The sequence below is a fragment of the Acipenser ruthenus genome, chromosome 15 (genome assembly GCF_902713425.1).
Source record: "Acipenser ruthenus chromosome 15, fAciRut3.2 maternal haplotype, whole genome shotgun sequence".
In the NCBI taxonomy this organism is placed as follows: Eukaryota; Metazoa; Chordata; class Actinopteri; order Acipenseriformes; family Acipenseridae; genus Acipenser; species Acipenser ruthenus.
In genome coordinates, this window is record NC_081203.1 from 6,179,023 (window position 1) to 6,206,500 (window position 27,478).

General features: G+C 38.5%; 1 protein-coding gene across 5 annotated transcripts in view; it reads right to left on the reverse strand.

The window, feature by feature from the left end:
• The window catches only part of LOC117396751 (potassium channel subfamily T member 1), a 136,814-nt gene that overhangs the window by 68,872 nt on the left and 40,464 nt on the right, over positions 1–27,478 (reverse strand). The window contains exons 1-2 of one of the 5 annotated variants that reach the window (XM_034908963.2): positions 19,717–20,258; positions 6,325–6,375 (exon numbers count right to left, since the gene is read on the reverse strand). The exons of 3 other annotated variants lie outside the window; for them this stretch is intronic. In XM_034908963.2, coding sequence (XP_034764854.1) covers positions 6,325–6,375; positions 19,717–19,868 — 203 coding nt within the window. In that variant the 5' untranslated portion in view covers positions 19,869–20,258. Of the gene's footprint in view, positions 1–6,324; positions 6,376–19,716; positions 20,259–27,478 lie in introns of those variants that run through there. One more of the 5 variants, XM_058987048.1, reaches the window with a different exon arrangement.

Below are 27,478 nucleotides of genomic sequence, written 5' to 3' on the forward strand. Positions count from 1 at the left end.
CACTAACGCCAATCTAGTGTGCCAGCTCACCAAAGGGATGGTAGTCCAAACTAGGGCAGGCCTACATGGGCTGGCTGCAACATTCTATCCAAACACTGGACTGAAGGCTCCAACTCCAAACCAGGTTTGCATACATTTCTTTCTTTTCTTTTTATTAATTAATGCTCTCACTCTCCCTGTACCTGTCTGTTTTCGCCTCCCTCTCGGCACCACCCTCTCCCATAGCCATTCTACTTCCTTTCATCTACTGCTCCATACCATGACTAACTCTAACTATAATCCTCTCCTCTCATTCCTGTCCTCTGGCTTCTCCCTGCCATTACAAAACTCCTCTAACCTCATCTCTGTTCCCTCTCCTCCGCTCTCTCGCACCTCCCCTCTATCGACTCTGCTACCTCCACCCTTTTCTCGTCCTTCACCTCCTGCATCAACTCCCTTTGCCCCCTCACCCCTCGACCTGCCCACCCCTCCCCGACCCAGCCCTGGCTCTCCTCAGTGCTCCGTTTGGCTTGTACTGAACTGCCATCTGCTGAAAAGAAATGGAAGAAAACCAAAACTCTTATCCCTTTCTCCCTAAACCCTCTCTTGCCCCCCACATACAAACTGCCAGCATGTTTTTTTGTATTTAATTTTTCAAAAACTGCATATATCTTCTAACAAAAACAAACATAGCAGATGAAGAGACTATTGCTGCATATCAAATCCAATTTTACAGACAGTGCTGCCGGAGAAGGCGAGTCGGCAATCAATTACCCCGCTTCATGAACTTGTGCAGTGTGTGATGGAGTATCACAATCGCCCGCTTTCAATATAAAGTGCCTATGACGGGGAAATGGTACCGCCACTACATTACAATGTACTAAATCAGAGCTGTCTAATAGTCTAACCTACATAAGCCATGCTTTTGACCAGGGAGTTCATGCAATACGGATTCTAGCCAAATGCAATTCAAACCGTCTATAGAGGCTAGCAGTGTATGATAAAAGAATAGTGAAGATTGAGGCAAAATCACGGCAAGGTTCTCTCTGTCCCATTGGTCTGTGTCTGTCTGTCCCATTGATAGGTCTTTTCAGAACTGACTAAAGGCAAGTTTCTGGGTTGTACGAGTAATGCTCAATAAAACCGTATGTTTAAACTCTTAATGATGAAGACCGCAATATTAAACAGCAGAGCTGCTCTGCAGAAACTGGTGGAGGTCTGGATAATGAAATGAATCCTCAACGACAGGAGGCTTGCAAGCTGTCACAGGTGAGTTCGATGTGAACCATCAGAGCAGAAAGCAGGTGCTTGGCTGAGGGGAGGAGTAATGGCCTCAGACTGCAGACAATACCAGCCCCTCCAGTTCAATGATTAGTCCAGTCTGGGGCCGAGAGGAACTGGGGCTCAGCTGATTTCACTGTCGCCAGGTTCAGGTCTAATTTTAGTAGAGGTGGTCTCTCAAGCACATTTCAATTGGACAGGTGTCCATAATATCCTCCATCAGTAAGCACCAGCACACTATAGTGCACAACAAGGTAATGCAGGTAAGACCAAAGGAAATATGGTCCAAAGTGACAGAACACTACTGTAGATGGCTCTGGCTTTTACGTGTGTAGCCTGTATTACAAATATCAACTGTATTGTAGGCAACTGCAACAGAAAGCACCTTAACACATACTGTATCAAACCATCTTCATCTAAAAGCTTCTCAAATAATGGAAGCACTTCTTAGAACTTCTACAACTTACCACTGTGTGTTTTAAATGTACATAACATGGCACAAACAAGCTTTATGCCTAATAGCCCAGGTTTTATGACCAGTCATTAGCACCACTATTTAAAGTACCAGTACTTAAAGTTCATAGATAAACAACTTTAGCAAACCTAGTGGTGGTCTGTTAGAAATTGAGAAAGGGTTGTGAACCACTGGTTTTTCCCCATTGAATAAGCCCCAGAGGACAGCACTCACCACACCCGGTCACAAAAAATTGAAAAAAAGATCACGTATCCATCCAGAATATTTGAAAAATCTTGCAGACTCGGCAATGAATCACTGTTGCCTTGGCAGCCTATGGTGGTTCAACTACACCCTATTGACAGTGATATGCAGGCGTTTCTATTCTTACACACAGTACATAACTACAAGTGTGCTTTCTCTTCTACAAGATATATCACATTTCGTTGTGTCAGGTTTAAAAACTAGGATTCTGTTGTCTGTGACATTTTCTTAATGATCGACTTACAGCAGTCCACGGTGGTCCAATTTCAATCCTTACCTTGGTCAGCTAAAGTATAGCCTTTCAGCATGCTCAAAACCCATTGCTAACTGCCAAGAACGACAGGAGTTTGGATACAATCTTATGGGGCTAATTGGAGAAAATGAGCTCTTATCAATAATAAATATCCCTCTTTAACACATTAAACCCGCTCCCACGTGGCCTCACGTTAAGGCTGTGATTATGTTGTTATGTCCACTTATCCCCTTAAAACTCTTATCTAAGCTTTCATCATGGATTGCTGTCATTATCACAATGAGGTGCAATTATATTTCTTTTTCAGAGGGCACAAAATGTCACTCAATTAAAGCTGGTCACCATGCACCAGTAATTCAGAGATGGAGGCTCTGTAATTCACGTCAACTAATAGCCCTCAAAAAATGGCCTGAAAGAAAGTTCCCTATAATTAGAACTCTTGTAACCATGGAAAACCATGCTCCATCTGCTGTTTTACTGTACGCATGGTTTTGACTGGTAGACTCAGTTTTTGGCTAACATTTAGATGCTGTACTTAAATCTTTCCTTGCAGTGCAGCGCTCTAAGTCACCTTTCTGTGTTACACGTGAAAGAACCCCACCTGACCTCACAATGTTTCCAACAGTATATGCTGTTTGTACTGTGAGTGTATAGGTAAGACAGGGTCCTAGTACCTGCAACACAGGAAATTAAACTGGAAACCAACATAACTTTGTAGACAGAAGAGGGCACACCTACATATCAATCAGGAGACCATGGTCCTCCCACATTGAGTTACAGTATTTCTCCAATTCTGCCTCTTGAGCTTGTCTGGAGGGCCAGAACTGAACAGCCTTCCTCATTCCATTGAAATCAAGTGATAACGTGACTTTACAAATCTGCTAGCCCCACTGAGTCCAAACGTCACAATGACACTTGATTTGAACACAGTGAGAAAAGCCGTTAGTCCCGGCACTTAGGATTTTCCAGACAAGATCAAAACCAAATAAAGGCAGATTTAGAGAAAATGATAACTCAAGATTGGAGCAACAAATGGGCCCTTTTCACAAAGCTTCGACTCATTTTGCATCCATTACTGGTCCCTGTCAGCCTGTACATTTCTTTGCGATCACCACAAACTTACCTTTGATGCAAACATGATCAATCTTGCTCGTAATCAATTGTCTACCCAAAGCAGGAAAGCATTAACTTACACCCTCCTACTCCGGCCTTTTTCATAAATGTTCACGACAGCGATGAGTGTCAAGGAAAACCAGAAACTGCATGCGCTGGGATCTTCAGAAGGACACAGCAAGCAGGGTCAAGCAACAGGCAATGCATGTACAACTAAAACTGCAATTGAAAGTCAAATTACAGGATTCAAATAGTTCCTGAATAATCAATCTGACTGCCAAACTACAAGATGTGTGTACACCGTTTGTTGTTCCAAATGTAACATGCAAGACATCAGAGAAAGGAAAATCAATTTCCGCCAGATTTAGTTGTTACTGTACACATGATTTAGAAAAATTCACTAAAGACCAGCACCTGTCTTAGTACATTTAGTTTCTTATAGTTTAACCTTAAAATAAAACCTTAAAATAAAAGACTTAGAATTAGATAATTTGAGGGCAGACTACTTTGTAATTTTTGTGGAGGGTGTTTTAACTGGCATCTACCTGTTATTTTAATGTTCTCTAACTATATTTTTAAGATAACTTACTTGAAGTTAAGTCTGAATGTAATGTATCAAAATAACATAAATATAGCTTGTGTTCAGATTTTTTCAAAGAAAAATATATTTGGTACTTAATGGGTTAATACAGATTGAGGGCACTTGAATACGTGCTTCCTTTTCAATATTTCCCAAAAACGTTTACCCAACAGTTATACAATAGAAGTCAATCTGCAGGAAAAGCAAAAGTGTTTCATGCCCTTGACGTTACCCTAACAGAACAGGAAGCTGCAACAAAGTGTGGTCTACTGCAGATTCAATTATTCAGTTATTAATGATTCAAGTGCATAAACAGAGTTCACTGACTCATTGTGTGTGACCCTGAACAAGTCACTTAACCTCCTTGTGCTCCGTCCTTCGGATGAGATGTAAAACCGAGATATTATAATGAAGGGGCTCCAGCATCATCTGCTTTGCATAACCAGATAGTTATTGAATCTTTGTTTAGCAGCTCAAAGTGAACCGCAGATGAAAAAAACAAAAAACGAAACACAGACTCTATCAAGTCCACATTTTTCCACCTGTACGCATGTGCGATTTCGATGGTGTGAATTTCCACTCTGATGTATCGGTGATGGAGAGCGTTCTGGTCTGCTCATGATCTTTGCTGTTTTTAACTTCTCATATCAGTGATATGAGAAGTGTTTCTGTATTTTTAAGAAGTATAAATGCTCCGGTAAACATAAATAGTAATCACAAAGTGACAGAAAGTTAGAAAGTTATACGGTCCCTTTGGATACTGTTTATGGTGGCTTTAATAAAAAAACGTTCATCATTGTTAGTTACTATAGCTTAATCTTGAGGTTAATGTTTTTGATACAGTAAACATTTTAAATGGCACATAATTATGCCGAGGTTGGAAGTAAATGGTAACGTGATGAACATTTACAGTGCAGACTCTTTTGTATTATTTAACGACAAATAGAAAGCGATACGTGTGTTTCCAAAGAGATTCCTAAATATTGTCTTAATTCTGTGCATCTAAAGACATGTAATGAAGTTTTAAAAATGAAGCCTACGGTTTGGTATTCTGTCTTAAACCAGCAGTTTGTCAGTCCCAGACTGTTGTGAAAAATTATATATTAAATAAACAGGGGAAAAAAAGTGTTGATCAGATTATTCTGCCTTTTATCGCTCACTGAAAAGGGCACTTTAGCTGAAACCTCTCAACAGAAGGGGTACCGTGTAAAATCCCTGTAGTATAGCAACAGATTTGTTTTTTGACAACAAAAATATGCATTTGCTATAACATGTGTTTCTTTCAAAACTGCACATTTGAGATCACTGCAGTGAATGGAAGAGCGCGACAGGTGAGATTTCTGGAATTATTTTGCCAGGTACTTTAAAAGGAGGACAAGTAGTGAGAGCATAGCTGTTCAAAACAATTGTCATACCCTTCACAAGAGAACCTTATTCGAAATCTACCTCGATATTAAATCAAGGAATTAAACTATATCAATTAGTGCTTACATTTGCATTGACTTTGTATAGCATTGATTTCCTCCAACAGCTTACCGGCAGAGGATCTTTGCTTTGTTAAGATACAGATTGTGGTCTGTCACATGATCGGCAGCATATAAAGCCCTGAGCAGTTAGCTGTCAATAGTAAGCCTTAAAACGGTAGAAGCAAACATGTATTTCAATTTGAAATAGTCAGGATATTAATACATCAGCTATTCCACAAAGCTTGAACACATTTACAACAGGATAAATGAGAGCTAACAAACACTTCAAAGTCCATTTAATGGCTGTATTAACATTATTACTTGGCCCCCTCTTTGTTGTGCTGACAATCTTTTACGTTCATCACTTTTTTTTTTTTAAGGTTAATTTATGGTATGCAAATATTAAATACAAACTGCAGCATCCTGGTACTTGTGGTGTAGGTCACATGACATCATTCCAGCTAGATCACTGGAGTGAGTTTGAACTACAGTACCAGGTGATAAGGCACCAGGAAGCAGCGGTAACTTTTGATCTCTTGCTTGAAAAAGAGGACCAGTTATAATATTGCTACTGCAAACTAGAGGTAAGAGAATGGCTTTGAAACCGGATTACATGATACAACATGTCTAGACTTTTCATCAAAGCAGATAAAACGTGTTGTGCTTACCATGTCATGTACACTAGGACAATTCCGGCCTTTCAACTCAATGCATTCTGGTACGTGTTACCGGTTTCAGGTAACACTCACAACAGGACTACACTTTCCAGAATGCATTGGGGTGGGAGTTGAAAAGCCTGAACTGTCCCAAACGGGCCTAGTGTACATGAGCCGTATAGTAACCCTAACTATATTAAACCCAGAAAGAAAAAGATATAGTAAATGTGCAGCTTCCCCTGTTTTAAAAGCAAGCATACATGCACGTTCTAACTTACTGTGCATTAGTGGAATCCATACTGTACTCTTCAGAATACAGCCTAGACACCCTAGAGATAGAATATATGAACAGAAGATGGTAAACATTGTTAGGGGAACATTATTCGTAAACAGTATTCCATTTGAGTGATTTGTTTCTAATACATTTGCTTATACTGGATTTTGCATTTATGTCACCAATGTGTTTTTTCATGCAATTCATGCAAACCAAGGGGTAGTTTTGCAGCACCTTTCCACACAGGTAAGTTATACATTTTCCAAAAGGTTTAAAAAATACACAAGGTTCGGAATGCTATGTGGCAGCAACAGTAATCCTGCTTACTGGCCACCGTCAATCTCAAGGAAACAGGGGTTGCCATGGACAGAAAAATTGAAACATCTGTCATAACATCCGTGTATCGGAGACAGAATCACCTGCTAATGGAGCCCCTGCTACCAGCACTCTAAGAAGCCTGGAAGATTTTATGTCTTACTCATCATGACTGAACCAGATAGGGAGATACAACTTTTATATATCAACTATTTATGTAAATGACAGCCCAGTTACACAGGATTATGTGCTATGGATAGCTGGTGTTTTAAGTCCTTCATTTCATTTGGTCAGTGGGAGGAGATTGATATTTGCCTTTAAGAAGTTAGTGATGATAATTTGATACCGGTGCTAGTCTCTGTGTTAGATTTGGTCTGAGCACTAAAGTTAATCATTCTGTCAATGTTATAAATATCGGAAAACTCAATTTTAGGGACTTTCTTCATTGTTATTGCATTGCACAGTCATGTTCAATTCTAAATATAATTCCTGATTATAAGCTACATTCTTCTACGCTTTTGTGCATCCTATTTTGTCCGTTAGCTTTCCAGTTTGTTTACATGATTGGAATGGCAGTTTTCACCCGCTAGCACACAAGCTTCCTCCTTGAACTTACAGTTCCTGTTATACCTGCCGCAGCAGGGACTTACAAATGTCAACCACTGTACAAGCTCGAAGCAAAAGAAAAATACAGACGAAAAACAGTGTTTGCCATTCTGATAACAACTAGTCTTAGCTAAACATTTGTGTCCGATATCTGGCCTCCCTCTAGGCAGCAGTTTGCAGCATTACACAGATACAGTAGTGCAGATACTCTTGCTAAAGCTGAAAACGGGATGTTAAATTATGGATTTTTTCTGACAACGGTCATTAAATGTTAAAGACAGCTACTGACAAAATCTCTCAAAGAGAAGTGCCAACATTGGTCACAATTAGGACACAGTATCTACATTATATGTGCCGAGACAGATTTAAAATGGGATCTTAAACATGAAAACACGGCAAAGCTATTCTCTGTGCACCAGGAATAATATTAGTCTTCGGTATCCATGACAACTTTTATGACAGTAGCTTCTCTTAATTGTGCGTCCCCATTTTCACAGTTAACCCCTTTAAAACCCTTCAAGTGCTAAGTAAGTTCCAGTATTGTACTATTTCAGATGACAAAGTACAGTATGCATTTTATAAGGTAATCAACAATCTGAGCACAGAATACCCGAACAGACAACACTGAGGGACATAGTGGGTGGTTATTACACGGCCTATGGTGCTGCACTGGCAGATTTAATGTCTCCATTTTGTGGTCCTACCATGTGCTAATGCCTTAGAATCTGCTCCTGCTTTGACTAGTCTTAAGTAGCAATACAAGCAATAACAGAAAACCATTTTCTGCCTCTGTAATCTGCCTTGAGATGAAAAACATTGTCAGTTCTCAAACACAATCTCACACAAGTATTTATGTATATGAAGAAGCAGCTGTTGCGAGTGTCACTCTTTCACTGTGAGCGTTACACAAGATAATGATTTGAGGTCAAAGAAATAGGTCTCAGTAACTGTAGTTACAGTGAGGCACATGTTATGCTATGCATTTGGAAATGCTTTTAGTTTTTCATTTATTTTTTGGGTGAAAACCATTTTTTGAAAAACCATTTGTTGGACTAGATAGCTCTTGTTTTATGATGTCTGGAAGTTTATTTGTGTAATGATTTAGAGACATTTTTTTTATTTTTAATACCCTCCAAAGGGAAAGTCTTCAATTTATAACGCAATTGATGTATATTATTCACATTGTTATTAATGAAATATGGATCTGTTATTGGAGGAATGCATTACAACTTTGACTGGCTTTGGGGTGCAATGTGTTACTAAATCCAGTTCTATTCAATTCAATTTGAATATAACAGGGCGCTTTCAGGCTGGAAGCAGAATGCAGCCCTGTAGTACTGCATTCATCCAGGGGCTTCCTGCTGCTGCATCACAATTCCATAGTGTTCCTCATCACCACTGCTCTGGATTTTACAGCTGAGCATATTGTAACACACAGCTATCAGCGGCTGCTTTCACTCTGTTGTGCTGAGACAGTTTTTTGCAGTGGCGTCCATGGCAAGGGAGTCAAACACGAAGCCTAGAGGCTGAGGCTGGCCCTCACTGCAGCTTCATCTGAACCCATAAAACTCAGAGGATACCACTATGGCTGAAAAGATTATGGAAATTCAGAGTACTTTAAATTTCCATCATTTTCTGTTTCCGGTTACATTTTGAAGCAAACTGAGTTTGGAAAACCTAAAAAAAAAAAAAAAAAAAAAATAGCTTTAGCTGAGCTAAATCATACAGCTTCAGTCATCTTTGTTCTAAATGTGTGGGTACAGTAACACATCTGCTTTGCAATGAACTTGATGCACAGCACTGCGGATAATGCATAGTTAGATTGCATAGATGAATATACTATAAGACTCATCTTATCCAATATCAATCAGCAATTCCCTGCGTAGAATTGAGTTTTACACTCCTGGTCAATGGGCTATCGTGAAGATGAAGTACTGTGATAGTGTTTCCTCTTGTTGAGTTATATAATAAAGAATACAGCAGACTGGTCATTAGTAACCCCCAGTACCATTTCAAAACATACACCAGAAACAGAATGCCTGGAACCTTATCTTCATACCAGCTTCTACTGAAAAGTAAGGCTGTAAGGGTGGTATTTTCAAAGAGTTTGCTCAAGTCTTAAATTCAGGTGTGGCTCATGCGTTAAGCAAATAACATCCCAGCATGCTTCGGGTCACGTATAAAAATGCTGGACAGGCCTGGTTGACTATAATTATGGCTAGCATGGCTGCAAGAGGAGACCTCAGTGACTTTGAAAGAGGGGTGATTGTTGGGGCGCGTTTGGCAGGAGCTTCAGTGACCAAGACAGCTCAACTTGCTGATGTTTCATGAGCAACGATATCTAAGGTGATGTCGGCAGAAGATTCTAACTCCCAAAACCAGGTGTCCAAAGACAACATACTGAAGCAAACACACAAACAAACAAAAAGATTTGCCACCCTGCCAAGCCTAAGTGAAACTGTCATATTACTCTAAACAATTCTCTCAAGTTAAACATTCAAGTTTGACTTGGTTATGGTTATATAAATGTATTGTCATCCTAGATATGTACCTAAATCCTTCATAATCCTGTCAGACTATTTGAACAACTATGTGTTACTCCAGTATAAGAAAACTGATTTTATCCTCTGCGTATGGGTGTTCGAAATAGTATTTGCCAATGCGAGGTGACTATTTAAAATGGGCAGAATTGAAATTAATTAAACTAAAGGAGAAGTTTACATGTTGGCAGTCTTAGTAGACAACCAAATACTGGGGTACCAACATCAGTAACAGCGCATGCCTGCCACACTGCAGAGTATACAATGCCAGGGTACCAACATCAGTAAAAGCCCATGCCTGTCACCCTGCAGATTACACAAGGGAGAATGGAGCTGGAAGTGTAGCAGGGAAGCACCTGATTCGCCGCTGTTGGTCTAAATGCTGCACTGCTATAGGCTCAGAATATGCTCTAGAGCCCACCTCTCATGCGGCTCAGACTCCAGGGACTGCTCCCTGTATTATCCAATAAGCTCACTTGTTTCAATTCACTGACATTGTCCACAGGTGGAAGGGTATGGGACAAATTATGAAACAAGGTAAATCAAGGTTTGAAATAAAATAAAACAAAACATTTCTAACGGCGACAGTATCCTCTCGATGAAGGCTTTACTACCTGGTAAATGGTTAAACAGAGCCCTATATACTTCTACATGGGCAGTATATATCATAAGTAACACTTCTCATGATGTTACTGTGGTACACCATGTGCAGTAAAGCATGTTTAGAGGTACTCAAATAATTGGTTGAAGTATAAATAACTACAGTTACATAACTTAAAAACATGTTATACCCTGCAACAATTTTACACACACCGAGTAATCCTGAACAAATAAACCCCAAAGACACAAAATGATGCTGTCAAAGTACTTAAAAGGATTAGCAAAGAGAGTACAGGAACACCATAAGAATTCAGAGCAGTGTTTATATTTTGAATGATTAGTAGAAAAAAAAATACAATAATAGGAAATGCTGCAAGTATGAGAACGGAAGACAGATGGAAGGCATGAGAAGAGGTTGTTTTCCCATTAAGGTTCATTCCCTTGCTAGCACACAGGAAATGTATCGGGAAATAACAAATAAAAAGGCCAGTGTGTGCATATGGTGGCCTAATCGTGGATACAGTACTTATTTGCTGAAATAAAGCAGTGTGACCAGGATGCAAGTGGTTTACTGAATTGATTGTCCAAACAGAGTTACTGTTCCCACAAATGTCTGTGTTTATATAACAAAAGAAACGCCATGGTTTCTCCAATCGCTGCCTGCCCCATAGTTGATCGCAAGGGATTCGTTTGTACGTGCAGCTACGAGCTTCCTTAAAGTTGGCCGACTTCTGGTTTCTGCCTACCGTCGAGTCGCCCCATCTATGGGGAGCATACCACCAACCTTACATAGTGCCTTTTCTGGTTGGTAGGGAGATTTGCAGCTTGGATTCTAGCAGCAAGCAGCAATAGCATCTCATAAGCAGAACAGCTCAGCTCTTTATTTCTTTGAAACAGAGAAATCTCAAAAATCTTGTGCAATAAAATATCTTGATCAAATCATCACAAGCCTATACTGTAATTGCTGTATAGGCTTACACCTACTGAGAGACGAGGAGAAACCAATATGTCGATTGTTATGAATCTTTTGTAGAGCGTACGCAATGATACATTAAAGATACAATACGGTATATAGTACGATATGCAGGGCACTATATGAACTGTATCACGATATATGTTATGGTCTCAATGGGTTACTTTGTATGGTGCACAATGTTATTAAATCACTGTACGTTAAACCCAAACTCTCTTCCAAATCCTGCACAATGAATAAATTAGTAGTGCTTTGGTCTACCAATATTTTAAAAGTATATGAATTTAAAAGCACAATGGAAACATTTGCTAAAGTTATTTACCACAAGATACGCTGGTTACAAACACCCAGCTACAGAATTAGAATGGACACAGTCTAAAATATCAAAGCCCAGTACTTGTAGCCACTTTTCATTTGCTTACTTAAACTGTGTAAAAACTAAATTAATATACAGATCTGTAAACACTTCAATTGGGCACTTAAAACGCAGATAACTGGAAGCCCACGCAAGTAGATGAGGAATGTATTGTGTAACCACAGCATAAATTACACAGCTTACTATACTCAGTTAAAGAAGGTAAAATGAACAACAGGAGTTGGTGTAGTCTTCAAAGACTTTAAAAAGGATCCTCGCAGTTTCCTCAAATAACTCTTAAGAAACATTTACCGGTATATTAGGGAACTAGAGCTATTTTATTTTATTTATTATTTTATTTATTTAAACCAGGAGATTTACCCATTGAGACCAAGGCCTCAATGGGTAAACCTAATCAGCAGCACTCAGAAATCAAATAACGGGATAAATAAGACATGGATTTGTTAATGTGGACTGAAGGAGAAGCATTGGCAGGAGGTTCTAAGCAATTCCCAAGTACGATCTTTAAAACCAGTGATGGAAAGATTATCGAATTCCATCAAAATACTACGATGGAAACAATTCCGGGAGTTGATGTGCAAAAGATCATTCTCCCACATGGGTTTGAACCCTCAGAAAACAGCCAAATTAAAAGAATCCTGAGAGTGTAAACTACAGCCAATACTAGAACTTTCTACCAGAGCACTCGGATAAGGAGGCACCAAACCTTTAAAAACCTTAAAACACAAAAAACACACCAATGAAAAAGCTTCTGGCTCACAGGGGAGCGCTAGCCTAAATGATGCACATGTGACAAAGGGAAACGCTCTGCTACTTTCAGCTTAGCTATACTACAAATTTAACAGCATCCCAGTATAGATACGATTAAGATGAAACACATGCTACTCGATAAAACAATTAAGAAATATCGGTTCATTTAAGGGCTGGAGCAGCAATTACACGTTTCTTATTTTTAAACAACAATACATACCTTTTCCTGTTAGAATTGTGCATGTTTCCCCCAAACATCCAATACAATACATTTTAATCAGCCAGCTAAAAGTACTGACTGTGTGCTTATTAAACGCAATAGACTAGGATTACAGTTTTTTATGGGTACAGTATTATAAGTAAACATTTAGGTCAAAATGCAAGGTATGAGTAATTTGAGAATATAATATTCTGTACTATCAGCAATACTGAACTAGTGAAAGGAGAATGGCCCATACACAACATGCCATGGTTTCAACCAACGGCTTGCTTTGTTGTATGTCTGCATTCATTAGGACTGGAAGTCGCCCTGGATAAGGGCATCTGCTAAGAAATACATAATAATAGTTCACATTATTATGAAATATTTGTAGATAATTAGGTGTTCAGGCCAATACAACACTACTGCATAAAGGACCTAATGTCACTAAAATATGTTTTTAAAAAATTTACCAAATTTATTTATGACATTTAACAATATCAGTTTGTAGAGAAACTGTGGATATTTCAACAGCAATGTTTGTATGAGCCTAACAATTGTCATGGAATTTCAGGGGGAGAGGTTAAGGTAACACTCTGGAATACAGGGTGTACTTCAAGAGAACACATCACTGTGAGAACTATACTGAGACCACAGGGGTACATTAAAGCAAGACGAATTACTACATTATGATGACTCTGATATTTCACGTCCAGGCCGAGTACATACGCACCAGCGTGATTTCATTATTATGTAATTCCAGAGCTTTATTAACATAACTGAACATACTTTACAGTACCCATCAATGAAAATAACCCCCAAAGCTCTTCACAATGTATTTCCTTTGCTCTCTAACCCAAGTGAAGTTATTCTGCATGCAGAGGAAATCAGTTTCATTACTGCTCTGCAGCTGACAGGTCCTTTTATAAGAACGAACAGCAAGCAGCAACCTGCGATTTGTGAAAGCCATAAAGGTGTCCTACAAGCTTTTGTCATCTGAGATAATTGCTATCACTGACAGCTTGATCAATCAGTCTTACAGACAGGGGAGATCAGCAGCTACAACAGCTGCAGTACAGTAAAGTGAAAGGTGGTAGTGACAGACTGTAAATTCACTAGGTGTCTATGCTGCAAGCAATCTTGTTCCTGGACTCACAGTCCCAGCTGACCGCAGCTGCGCTGGTGAGGATGGGTTAGCTCTGGAGAGCTGATGCTGTATAGAAACAGTACTTCAATACTTTGGCTTGAGACACTTAACTAGTAGGAATGATGGCTGCATCAAATACAGCATTAGGGATTAACCCTGTAATGCCAAATAGTTTTTTAAAACTCTTGTATTTTTTATTTTTAATGTAGCTTGATGACATTCCTTGTGCCAAACCCAAAAATCTAGACATGGCCAGCTAGTATTGTTATGTGATAAACCAAATAAGAATTATAGTTTAAAAATCAATAATACATGCATCCCCAATTACTGTTTAATCCTATTTGGTATCTGCACCAAATGTTCTTCTTGGAGATTTTAGGCAGGCAGTTATTAAGTTCATCAAGTTTAGTGTCATTACAGAACTCAGAGTTCTGACATGTTTCAACAGCAGAGACCCTTGAGTCACTGAGATCTTATGCATGTATATCATTTGTTAGCATGGCCGAGATTGAGCACATCAATAGCCCTGTTTGTTCCTAACCACTTAGGAGAGACAAATGCAGGGATAGGATTTCACATACAGTGCCTTGCGAAAGTATTCGGCCCCCTTGAACTTTGCGACCTTTTGCCACATTTCAGGCTTCAAACATAAAGATATGAAACTGTAATTTTTTGTGAAGAATCAACAACAAGTGGGACACAATCATGAAGTGGAACGAAATTTATTGGATATTTCAAACTTTTTTAACAAATAAAAAACTGAAAAATTGGGCGTGCAAAATTATTCAGCCCCTTTACTTTCAGTGCAGCAAACTCTCTCCAGAAGTTCAGTGAGGATCTCTGAATGATCCAATGTTGACCTAAATGACTAATGATGATAAATAGAATCCACCTGTGTGTAATCAAGTCTCCGTATAAATGCACCTGCACTGTGATAGTCTCAGAGGTCCGTTTAAAGCGCAGAGAGCACCATGAAGAACAAGGAACACACCAGGCAGGTCCGAGATACTGTTGTGGAGAAGTTTAAAGCCGGATTTGGATACAAAAAGATTTCCCAAGCTTTAAACATCCCAAGGAGCACTGTGCAAGCGATAATATTGAAATGGAAGGAGTATCAGACCACTGCAAATCTACCAAGACCTGGCCGTCCCTCTAAACTTTCAGCTCATACAAGGAGAAGACTGATCAGAGATGCAGCCAAGAGGCCCATGATCACTCTGGATGAACTGCAGAGATCTACAGCTGAGGTGGGAGACTCTGTCCATAGGACAACAATCAGTCGTATACTGCACAAATCTGGCCTTTATGGAAGAGTGGCAAGAAGAAAGCCATTTCTTAAAGATATCCATAAAAAGTGTCGTTTACAGTTTGCCACAAGCCACCTGGGAGACACACCAAACATGTGGAAGAAGGTGCTCTGGTCCGATGAAACCAAAATCAAACTTTTTGGCAACAATGCAAAACGTTATGTTTGGCGTAAAAGCAACACAGCTCATCACTCTGAACACACCATCCCCACTGTCAAACATGGTGGTGGCAGCATCATGGTTTGGGCCTGCTTTTCTTCAGCAGGGACAGGGAAGATGGTTAAAATTGATGGGAAGATGGATGGAGCCAAATACAGGACCATTCTGGAAGAAAACCTGATGGAGTCTGCAAAAGACCTGAGACTGGGACGGAGATTTGTCTTCCAACAAGACAATGATCCAAAACATAAAGCAAAATCTACAATGGAATGGTTCACAAATAAACATATCCAGGTGTTAGAAAGGCCAAGTCAAAGTCCAGACCTGAATCCAATCGAGAATCTGTAGAAAGAACTGAAAACTGCTGTTCACAAATGCTCTCCATCCAACCTCACTGAGCTCGAGCTGTTTTGCAAGGAGGAATGGGCAAAAATTTCAGTCTCTCGATGTGCAAAACTGATAGAGACATACCCCAAGTGACTTACAGCTGTAATCGCAGCAAAAGGTGGCGCTACAAAGTATTAACTTAAGGGGGCTGAATAATTTTGCACGCCAAATTTTTCAGTTTTTTATTTGTTAAAAAAGTTTGAAATATCCAATAAATTTCGTTCCACTTCATGATTGTGTCCCACTTGTTGTTGATTCTTCACAAAAAATTACAGTTTCATATCTTTATGTTTGAAGCCTGAAATGTGGCAAAAGGTCGCAAAGTTCAAGGGGGCCGAATACTTTCGCAAGGCACTGTATAGTTATTGGCATTACTCCTTATGAACCCACAGCATGGCACAGCCGGTATTAAGCATCTATGCTGTCAGTGAATGAAAATGATTTGAGGAAAGACAACATTCAAAGTAAAATACCAGCTATGTTACAGCAGACATTAGTGGGCTTTCCTTCACGTTAAGGATGCATTTGTCATGCAAATGTATTATATAATATATGAAAGCTGCATATGCCTGTTTTAGTCATGATAGTCAAGACAGCAGACCTGACAAACAGAATAAATTGTCAATGTAGCCAAAAGAATTAAGTGCTGGAATCAAATAAGTCATTGTGCTCAATATATTTTCAGTGTTGCGGTATTTCAAGTACTTTTAAAATTATTTTTTAAAACAAAAGTTTTTATATTTAATTTTTTACGATTCAAGTTTTGCTTTTGACATTAATAAATTGACTCTCCCTTATTCATATCATATTTTGCTATTTAAACGCACATCACCCTGTGTTTTACTGTGTGTACCTTGGTGTCAGTTCTGAAGGCTATCCTCTTTCTTGTACGATACCGGTCACAGCAATACATTATTGTATATTCTTAGAACACAAAACACAATGGCAACAGTAAATAATAAAGTGTTACCCCTAGAGGAGTTTTTCTGTCATTCATTTTTAATGCCCAATTTTAAATAAATACACAAGACAAAACACTTGGAGCATTTTCTATTGAGAGGTGGCACAAAGCCCTATTTCTACATACAGTACATGTTCTACTAATATCTAGTAATAACTACAAGTATAGAACACGATATACCGTAAAGATACAAACGTCATTAGGGGTGACCCCCTGTAATGCCTTCATTGCATAGCATGTAACATGTTTTATTCATATGAACACATCTGTGCATCTACAAAAGAAATACATATTTTAGCATTAGGTTAAAAGAAAAATATTTTGGCTGTCTCTTGTGCCCCAGTCTTCCCTACCAAATTGTCCTCTATAGATTGTATTCACGCCTCTACAGTACTGGATTGTTAAATCAACTGCTTTAACAACCAATCAACCAAACGCAGTCACTTGAGGTTGTAAAATCGCAGTTAATGTAAATGTTTAAAATAGCTTCCAATGCCATTTGCAAGTTTGAATTAGTATAACATATTTATTAAATTGTATAGTTATTTTAAGTCATTCAACGTACTATACTGTAATCAATGAAAATACTTTCAACTGCAACACAGGTTTCAGCTAGGCCGGAATTCAATCCACACTTTTCATAGACTTTTGCTCCACTTGTTGTAGTATAGTATAAATCTAGTATGAACCAACTTGGGCCCTAAACTAACATTTATTCCTTGTTTTCAAACTGCAAAGTAGAGTCCAGCACGGCCCTGGAACACCATTCAGTAATGCCGAATTGCAGTTTTGTGATGAGGATTCATGGCCACTAGGGGCTAGGTCAAGCCCATCCAACTCAGGAACCAGATTCAAACCCAGCCCTCCAGTGATGTGAGGCATGGATGTTGAATATGCTAGAGTGCTGCTCTACCTAGCGTCTCTTACTGTTAGGGTTATAAGGTGCAGTGTATTATCTACAGGGCAGCAGAACAGCATTTAATGTAGTTATATTCCAGTCCTAACATACAGGTCCTGCGTTAGCTCTTCCTGCGGTACAAAGCTCATGTTCATTTTATTTAAGATAATTTATACAGTGTCTTATTGATTGGACACCACATACACCCTCAAGCACCACCGAGGTAATTCAATGCAGTGTGTACAATGAGTGCTCAGAAGGGTAAACAGTGATAGTTTCTGTAGAACACTTAACATAATTGGGACATCTTTAAATCTGCACAGCTTCCAAAAGCATACACTGTATTATCACCCACACAGTCGCTAAAACATGACATATGCTGTAGTAATTATTATACTATGTACACATACACGTTTTAATGTACTATTTCATATTGCTTCAAATAACATTTTAAAATAACTGAAGTATTGAAGCCAACAGAAAATAATTTGGAGTTTGGGGAAACTTATGAATAAAAGGGTAACATTACCCTCTTATGCAGGGTCTCTATAAATGTCCATATGCAAAGTTGGCGAACATTCTCGCTTCCCAAGATGCAGCCTTCATTATCTTAACCACTCACAACACTAAAGGCATTAACTAGATTATAAGAACCTCAAGAATTTCTAGTCAAACACGTGTATGCCAAAATTCATCAAAAAGTGATGTCATATGCTGTAGACACTGACAGACACACCCACCCACCCATTCGCACAGGTACACTGCATAAACATGTAGACGATCGCTGTCAAAACTATATATAGCCTTCATTATCTAACGTTTGTTAATCTAGATTATGTAAAATTATTAAATTATCACAATTCAATGTCTGACACTAGATTGTATATTACATGTGAAATATTGACGTCACATGGATATGCAACCCCTGTAAGGGAATAAGAAATGCAGCTGGTTTGATATGAAGTGTGTTTCACTGTCTGAAAGAGTTTAAAAAGGAAATAATAGGATACAGCAAACAGCAGGTGCAGCGCATACAAAACGACCCTTGGTTTACATTGCAAAATCACATACAAACGGGGGGGAAAACCCAGCGGAAAGAACGCGCATTACAGTATAATTATAATGCAGCAGTGTTGCTTTAGATCATGTTAACAAATTTAAAAAGTAGACAAGAAATGACGTGCTCATCAAAAATGACATAAAAACATATGATTTTCATGACAGCAGTGTGGAGTAGTGGTTAGGGCTCTGGACTCTTGACCGGTGGGTTGTGGGTTCAATCCCCAGTGGGAGACACTGCTGTTGTACCCTTGAGCAAGGTACTTTACCTAGATTGCTCCAGTAAACACCCAACTCTATAAATGGGTAATTGTATGTAAAGTGAAATAATGTATAATGTGATATCTTGTAACAATTGTAAGTCGCCCTGGATAAGGGTGTCTGCTAAGAAATAAATAATAATAATAATAATAATAATAATAATAATAATAATAATAAATCAATTAGCCAATTGGAATTTCTTAAAAGCCCAATTATGCATTTCGTTGATGAAAATAAACCAAAATGGTACTTAAGGGTGCATCATCCCCCTAAAGTTTGAGATTTAATTTTGCTATTTTGTCAAATAATGGTTCTATATTTATAATTTCTGTGTTTACACATTTTTTAAACAGCAAATAAACTGACTGGCAGCTTTTCAAAACCACGTGTTACCTTGTTTGCAGTGTTGCGGTCCTAATTCTATACAGGCACCATCAGCAAATACATAAACTATACAACGATTTCCCCCAGCCAGGTATTATTGTGAAAATATCAACAACCCCATTATACAATTCATAATTAATAACAGTAGTCCAATTTACTCGTCTAGTTGGAATTTATCAATAGTACTTAATCCAAACGTGGATGTAATGTTTTATTTTTTATTTTATTTTTTTAATGTCAACAATTAGTATAATAACGCGCTTGTTGAATTAAAAGGCAGATATTTACTTATGTCACGATCGCCCAGTATTATATAATTTCTGGAAATCTGCGGCAGGGATCAATCGGTCGTTCATAATTTCACGCATGTGACAGCAATAGACGGCACTGCAATTTAGAATGCTGCAGCTATCAGCACCCCAAGAATGAACCGTGTTCTTCCGCGAACCACCTTTGTAGGGCTGCAACACCTACCTTTGCCCAGCTTCACTGCCGACTGATCCCATCCTTCGGGTCGAGGTCGACACCGTGGTATAGACCCAGTTCGGCCCCCCTGTCTTCTGTGAAACCGTCTTTACATCTGGATCTATCTCTGACGGTGAATCCCTCAGCTTGGCTCCAGCCATCCCACTGTGTGTTCTCAATATGGTCTAGGGGCTTCTTTCACGCTTCAATTTGTTCCTTTACACTAGCCTCTCATCATATACCAAGCAGTCATTGCACCGCACATACATACAAACACTAGATGCTCTTTCTTGTGCTGCAAGCCAGTACCACACGATTTTATGGCATCATCCTCCTAGCATCATCTCTCCAATTGGAACAGTCCTTCTCGTTAAATCGGAACATTTATTTATTTTTTCTGTTCACGTCATTTGCATTTATCGTGTTACGTGTAGCCAATGGTAATATTATCGTTGACTAAAAAAAAATAAACCACACACAGACACAACCATGAATTAGCGTCAGCACTTCATACCCTTTTAATGATAGCCAGCAATTAGTGCCGTCTTTTGAATGCCTTTCCTACATTTTAAACTTTTATTTCCGGGATCTTTAGTTTTACGGGCACTCATTTCCGTATTCTCAAACGTCATCCCAATAAAATGTAATCCGTGTTATTCAGCCCTGATGTTAAACACCTGGCACCTGTCTTGGGCTGTTTCTTATTGGCAGTAGAATTTGTACTAAGAGCCTCCAAAGCTGCAGCTGCTAGTATATTTTATACTGGCTCTAGTTACTAGCTAGCAAGGCTAGTTTCACAGACACTGATTAGCACTAATCTCGGACTGCCCAGTGTCACTGTAGGCAGGGTAGTCTTATAATAGTACTAATCATGATTTGTGAAATCAGCAGTTAAAGTTTAACTTAAAAAAAAAAAAATCTCCATTTCAGATAATAATAATATTCTACTAACATATACCTCACAAATAATAATAAAACAGTCAAACTATTAAACCACTTTTTAGTTTAGAGCTTACTCACATCCTCATCATTGATATGGTCAGAGCTTAAAACAACATGGCAGTGAAACAGTTAGTTTGTCCTGCACCACACCTGTATTGGAACTAGTGAGCGAATCAGAGAATACAGCATATGTAGCGATCTTGGTTCCCGCAGGCAGGCGCATCACCAGCCCTACTGCTGCCTTCCCCCGTGCACGCTACACATACAGTATGAAGCTAATATTTTAAAGTGTTAGGACTTTATCATCCCAAAAAATAGCAATGAGCACAACGTGGTCCCAGGTCACAGTGAAGAATATTGTTTACATTTTGCCAGTGGAGTTTCCATCACACTGGAAATATGAAGTCATTATCTCAAAAGATGCTTAATATCACAATCAAATTTATTCTTCTTGTGACAGGCTTTTAAAAGCAGCTCATTAAGACCACTGTCAATTTAGAGAGAATCTGAAGATCTTGTCCTATTCGGACCAGCTTTCTGTTAAGACTATTTTACTCTGCGCATTTGGTTGTTGGAATAGTAACATAGGGATTGCATTCAGTTAAAACTAGATTATAGTATTGCCTCATAAAGTACCTACCGGTCACACAAAGTATACTTTTTTTTTTGTATGTATGGTTTGGTGGAATTTTAAAGTCCATTTACAGAATTATAAAACTACCTGCAAAGAATGGTAAACATCCTACTGCTGTATATAGTGACCTTTCAAACACACACACAGTCTGATTACACCAGCAGAGATGTATCACATTATCAAGCATGCCCAGATCAAGTGAATATGACTGTATTTAGGGATGTTTTATATGTACAGTTACATATTCAGGAAGTGTGTGCACACATTAGTGTGCTATGAACTCTCTCTGGTAGTTTGAGTAATATAAAATGTGTGATGGGGGTGTATTTAAAGGTGTACATGGTTCAGGTTAGATTACTGCTGCTAAATTTCCAACCCTTCACTTTCATCATCGTCAAGGTACGGCTGCGTGGCATGCAGAGTAAGTCGTCAAACAGTCAGGGGAGCGCAGGTTCGAGTCCTGGCTGTGTGAAGTCGCAGGTCTTTGCTGGGGATTCCAGAGGGGGTGTTGCATTGGCTCTGGCACTCCAGCAGGTTAGGGGAGCAAAATCAGCAGAGACTGTTTCTCCTTACTGAGTTACAGCGGACCCATACCGGGCCAGGTGCCCAGTGAGCTCAAAGAAGACATTTGCAGGTCTAGTCTTTTCCTTCTTTGTAGCCCCCGGGTCTTCTATAAGGGGTACCCATTTAACTCCAACCTTTGGAACTTGTATTGGGGGCGCCCATTGAACTCCCAAGCTAACCTCTGGGCTTTGATTAGGGGTGCTTGTTAAACCTCCAATTCAAGTCCCCAGAGTTCTGGTATCCAGCTTCTGGAAAGGCAGCTGGAACTCCCTGACTGTCACAGGTGTAGCCAGCTCTGAGGTACACGGAGCGAGCTCTTGTCCAGCCAATGGCAGGCTCTCCACTCCTCTCCTGCTGCAGGACACTGGTTGCTCTGCAGTGGCAGGATCTCTTTCTCTATCGCAGAAGCATGGCTGGCCAGTCCTCTGTTGATAGGAACAGGCCACTGGATGATGATGTCCCACTCCTGACCCAAGCGTAAGGGTTTGGCAAAAGCAATCAGGCAAAAGGGCAGAAAATCAGACAGCCATTGAAATAGGAATGCAAATGAGTACTTTTATTTAAGCGAAACAAATTATTTTTAACAATTTACAATAAGGTTTAACTGTTGGCTGCTATGAAAGGCAAACCCACTGATGCTCCTTACTATGCCCCAGCCTCTATAAGGCTGAGAACAAAGTCTAATTGCAGCTCTTTCTATCCACCTGCCTTGCAGATGAATCAGCTTTAATATATTGATTGACCATTGACCAGCTAATCAGGATCAGGTGATCTTAATAAGTAGAGTTTTGTCATGTATTATTAAAGCTTCCATCTTTAATGTCTAGTCACACATTATGAATTGCACCTGTGACTGACTGACAATACCAGCAATACAGTGCATGCAAATTGCGGTTTTAACTAGAAGGCAGACAGGCCACAAATATTATGATATGAAAAAATCTCTATGGAAAATGGTAAATGAATACTTTGATTCAGATGAGTTAATGACTACTACTTAGTTAATATACAAACATATGATGGACAGTTCTGCATGTAGGAAACGGAGTACCAGATTTAGCACTAAAGTCCTGTGGCTTTCTGTTATAATGAAGCTCTAGAGTTTAAATGCTAAATATTAGCCTGGTCTTAAACTTTTAAAACTTTGCCTAAACATTTAACCATTGCTAAAAACATACAGGCCAAATAATAGGTGTTAGCCTTCGTGTACACTGGGGGCCAATCATTTAATATTCAATATTCAATAAAGCAGTCTTGTCCATAAACTTGAATGCTGTGCAAAAGTACGGTAGCACAATATAGTATACCTATTACTTCAAAGTATCTGTTTACAGCTTTCCTAGGGTTTTAAGTTTTAAACAATGCATGCATTTTATTAATGAACGCTATTGTAAGCAATGCAATACTTAGTACTGTCTTTGAGTTCCACAGCAAAAAACAGTGATATTTATTGTATAAACTGTCCTTCTGTGCATTAATGCTTATTTTGCCAGGTAATTGCTGCACTTGTGATAAAGTGAACTCTGCTTATTGACCATAATTTCCAAACGAGATCACAGGTCCCTATATTCTCTGCATAATGAAAAACCCAGCACTGCCACATTAGAAGACAGACCTATTCAATGCAATGCTTCAAAAGATATAGTGAGAAACTCTTAATGCTGACTTGCACAGTGACAATTATCCAGATTTGAAACTTCTTTCCTTTAAGTTTAGAAAAAAAAAAAAAAAACCTGGAGACTATTCATTAAAATGTGAATAAACCAGCTAATTGCATTTGAGAACCAACATGTGAAAGAATGGTGAAACAGGCCACACTTGTGAATGTGTGGGTGTCTATCGAGATAAATATAGCATTCTTTGGCTGTGTGGTCCAGTGGTTAAAGAAAAAGGGCTTGTAACCATAAGGTCCCCGTTTCAAATCCCACCTCAGCCACTGACTCATTGTGTGACCCTGAGCAAGTCACTTCACCTCCTTGTGCTCCGTCTTTCAGGTGAGACGTAGTTGTAAGTGACTCTGCAGCTGATGCATAGTTCACACACCCTAGTCTCTGTAAGTCGCCTTGGATAAAGGCGTCTGCTAAATAAACTAATAATAATAATAATAATAACTCTTTGCTACAGTCCTTATATAGCTACTTGGTACAGGCATGATATGTTGTCGTAAGTAATGTGCTCTTTTTGTTTAGAATCACTTTGTATATCATTTTCTGACATAAAATCCTGGTGACTTAAAGCAGCCCAGTGGCCTCAAGAGTTTACAACATGTGTGCTCTCTAAGTACAGGTGGTACACCAGAGTGTAACCATTAACCTGTCCCCCTGCAACACTGCCACCAGTGGATGTAAACCAGCACAATTTAGAGAGGCATGTCTCAAAGCTCTATGTAGGTGCTTTTGACTTCTTCATTTTAAAAAGTGACCAGGATGTAAAACATAAACTTAATCTACACAAGAAGAATACATTAGATAGGATAACTCTGATTTTCCATAAAGATATGTATTATTGCTGTAAAACTTAAGAAACTAACTTCTGGTTTGAAAGAGTCTTTATTTCTGATGATGGTAATTGCCCAAACCCTAGTCTACTTGACTTTGTTTCTTATAGGTTTTACCGTGTATTCTCTGATTGATTGTTTTTTAAGTTAAAGATATATTTACAGTATGTTCGCTAAAGCGAGACATGGTCACAAGGCCACTCTTCAATTTGTATTGGATTTAATGAGATCCTAACTTCTGTCAATTTTGGTTTCTTGCCATCACTTTAAATATCATTTCACACACAAACACACTGAGGCTATGGAATTGTTAAATGAAGTAAATAAACTGCAATGGTGAATATTATATGGAGACTTTTCAAACGCTTGCAGACTGGTTGCATATGAATGTAATTACCACTGTCCTGTTGCTCACCCCAAATGTTTCGATTGAATAACCCTATGGCAACAACCCAGGTGTTGAAACTGATAAATATCATGAATATTATACAGTAGGGGGATGGCTGAAAATGCAGCTTGCCTGCTTCTATCCATTGTGAATGCTAACTAGTGTTTGAGGGACCATGTAAAACTGGTGAAGGAAAAAAATATCCCTTTAATCCTAACATTTCCTAATATTACATTTCTTACCTATTATGTTAATATTTTTCCCCACAATGAGTGAAGAGCAGTCTTTTTAGATGCAGTTCTTGCCAAAAAAATTAGTTTGTAAGCAAGGCATATACATTGAGCAGAAACACCAATAGAGAATCAAACAGAACACACACAATAGGATAATAAACAGAACCAAATAAATAATATAAAGTATTCCTTTACCTAGATCACTACTACAGAACCTTAAACAGACATCACTATTCTATCTCAATATTAATAGATCTATGAAAGTGGTTTTCTTGTGTGTGTGTGTGTGTGTGTGTGTGTGTGTGTGTGTGTGTGTGTGTGTGTGTGTGTGTGTATATATATAATAGATGTGCTTCAGTGAGTTACAGCTAAATAATTCCATCTAGGGTTTATATGACGTCATAGACTACGAGATTGTTAGGTCGAGTAGTTTTAAACTGTCACTGAAATCTGAGAGGGAATTATTTCCCTTTATCTCACTGAAGCCCATTTATTATTTTTTTTTTATAATACATGGATATTAGTATCTGAAATAAAAAAAAGACAATAAACAGGTGCTAAGGTTGCAATTGAATTTAATGAATAATAATAACGTAAATTAAGTCAATATTAAAACATCTTAAATATAATTTTCTTTTTGATAATACACAAACAGTGAATTAAACTGGGTAGATAATGAACTGCAAAAAAATAACATATTTTTAAAGAAAAGGTGTTTCAGTGGAGTATGCTTTTTTTTTTTTTCTTAGTCGCTGTCAGAGTCGAAGATTATTGGTCTCGCCTGCTTGGTTGATTCTCCGGTTGGTGGAGGATGATTGTAAATCTTCACACAGACAGATTTGTTAAAAGTGCCTAAAAGCACAAACTGTGGGTGTTGTTGAGTGATTGAAAACAAGACATTTTGTGTTTGAAAGAGGTATGCACAGGAGTCAAATATGGGTCAAAGGTCAAGTATAATCTTCTAGCCATTTTAACGTCTCTACTGTGATCTAAGATCTATACTCACAAAAGTACCTTTATTGATTTGAAACCATTATACTCATCTTAAATGGATTACTAAAAAACACGTTTTTGGTTCTAATTCTAGGAAGTCTCATCTGATGACACTCTCCCTGTTCCTCCTGCATCTGCACTGTATACCAAAAGTATTGTTTAGGGCATTTTAATAACTGCATCAAGGGCGTTTAAAAAACAATGCTGAATGGATTCGCTCATCATCATTAAAATATATGCACTCTTCCAGAAAGCAATAAAAGGCCTATTAGCTATCTTGATAAAATAAAAAGTACTTCTGTTGCTATGCCTGCTTTGATTGCTATGAGAAAGACCCTGAGAACACAACATACATCAGATGGTAAAAGGCATCAAGGAAAATAACCTTTTTAAAAGCACAATAACAGCAGTCCATTACTATAACATCTTTCCCTCATAAAAGAGACACTTTGTGTACAACTTTCGTTTTCTGAAAAGTGCTGCTGTTTACATAATATTCGTTTTCTGAAAACTACACTTTGTCTTTGTTTACATGAATGGTTAGTTGTTTAAAAAAGGTATGATATAATCTTCAGTCATACTGCAAATTTTGTGGTGTAACAGATTTTTTCCATTGTAAATGCTCCGGCTAAAGGAACAGAAACTTCACTTAAAAGAACACCTTCTTGGCACTGATAGCAATTTGTTCACAATACAGTACTGTTTTGTAAAAAGTGACTTGTCATCGTGAGAGTGTCTTGAACCAGAACCGCCGTCATATCATTGTTTTGTATTCTGATTTCCACGAGTGCACCTCATCGCTACAAAATGTAAGCAAACGGCAAAACGCACAGCTGTTTCTCTTGCTACACAATTGTTCAAGTTCTTGAAAAAAATCTAAATCAGACACAAGTCGCCGTGCAATTTGGTGTTTCCCGTTCTGGTGAGTTGCTTCACCATTCTGTTAAACAATGTGCATGTCTTGTATATTGCCGCTGCATTTTGTAACGTTCTGTGGGGGTGCTGTGTTAATTTAGTTTGACAGTTTATTAACGTTAAGTTAACCCTCAGTAACGGCTATTATTTTTGCCTCTGCCACTGTGATAGACCAAAAAAACATCTGCCAGCTAATTTCATAGTACATTGCAATTGAAGCTTTTTGACCGTGGTGTTTTGCTTTAGTTTTATTTATGTTAGTTTGTCTGTTACTTTATTATTACAGTTTATTAACATACACTTGCCTATTGTTTTGCTTTTACTTATTCAGATCATTTCATATGTTGATGCACGTGCGTCATGACATGAATATGTATTTATTTATTGATTCATATTGTGTCTGGTGGCTCACTCCGTCTTAGAGAACACTTCGGCTATAAGAACACTTCGCTTGCTTCCCAAGGGGTGTTCTCTTAGCCAGAGATTATACTGTATGGATGTCTACTGTATATATCTTTTAACTTCTTAGTTTATATGTCAGCTCCAAATTAGGACTAAGGTTAAAACTGATCTCTTCCAGATACTTTGATGGAGTTACCTAATGA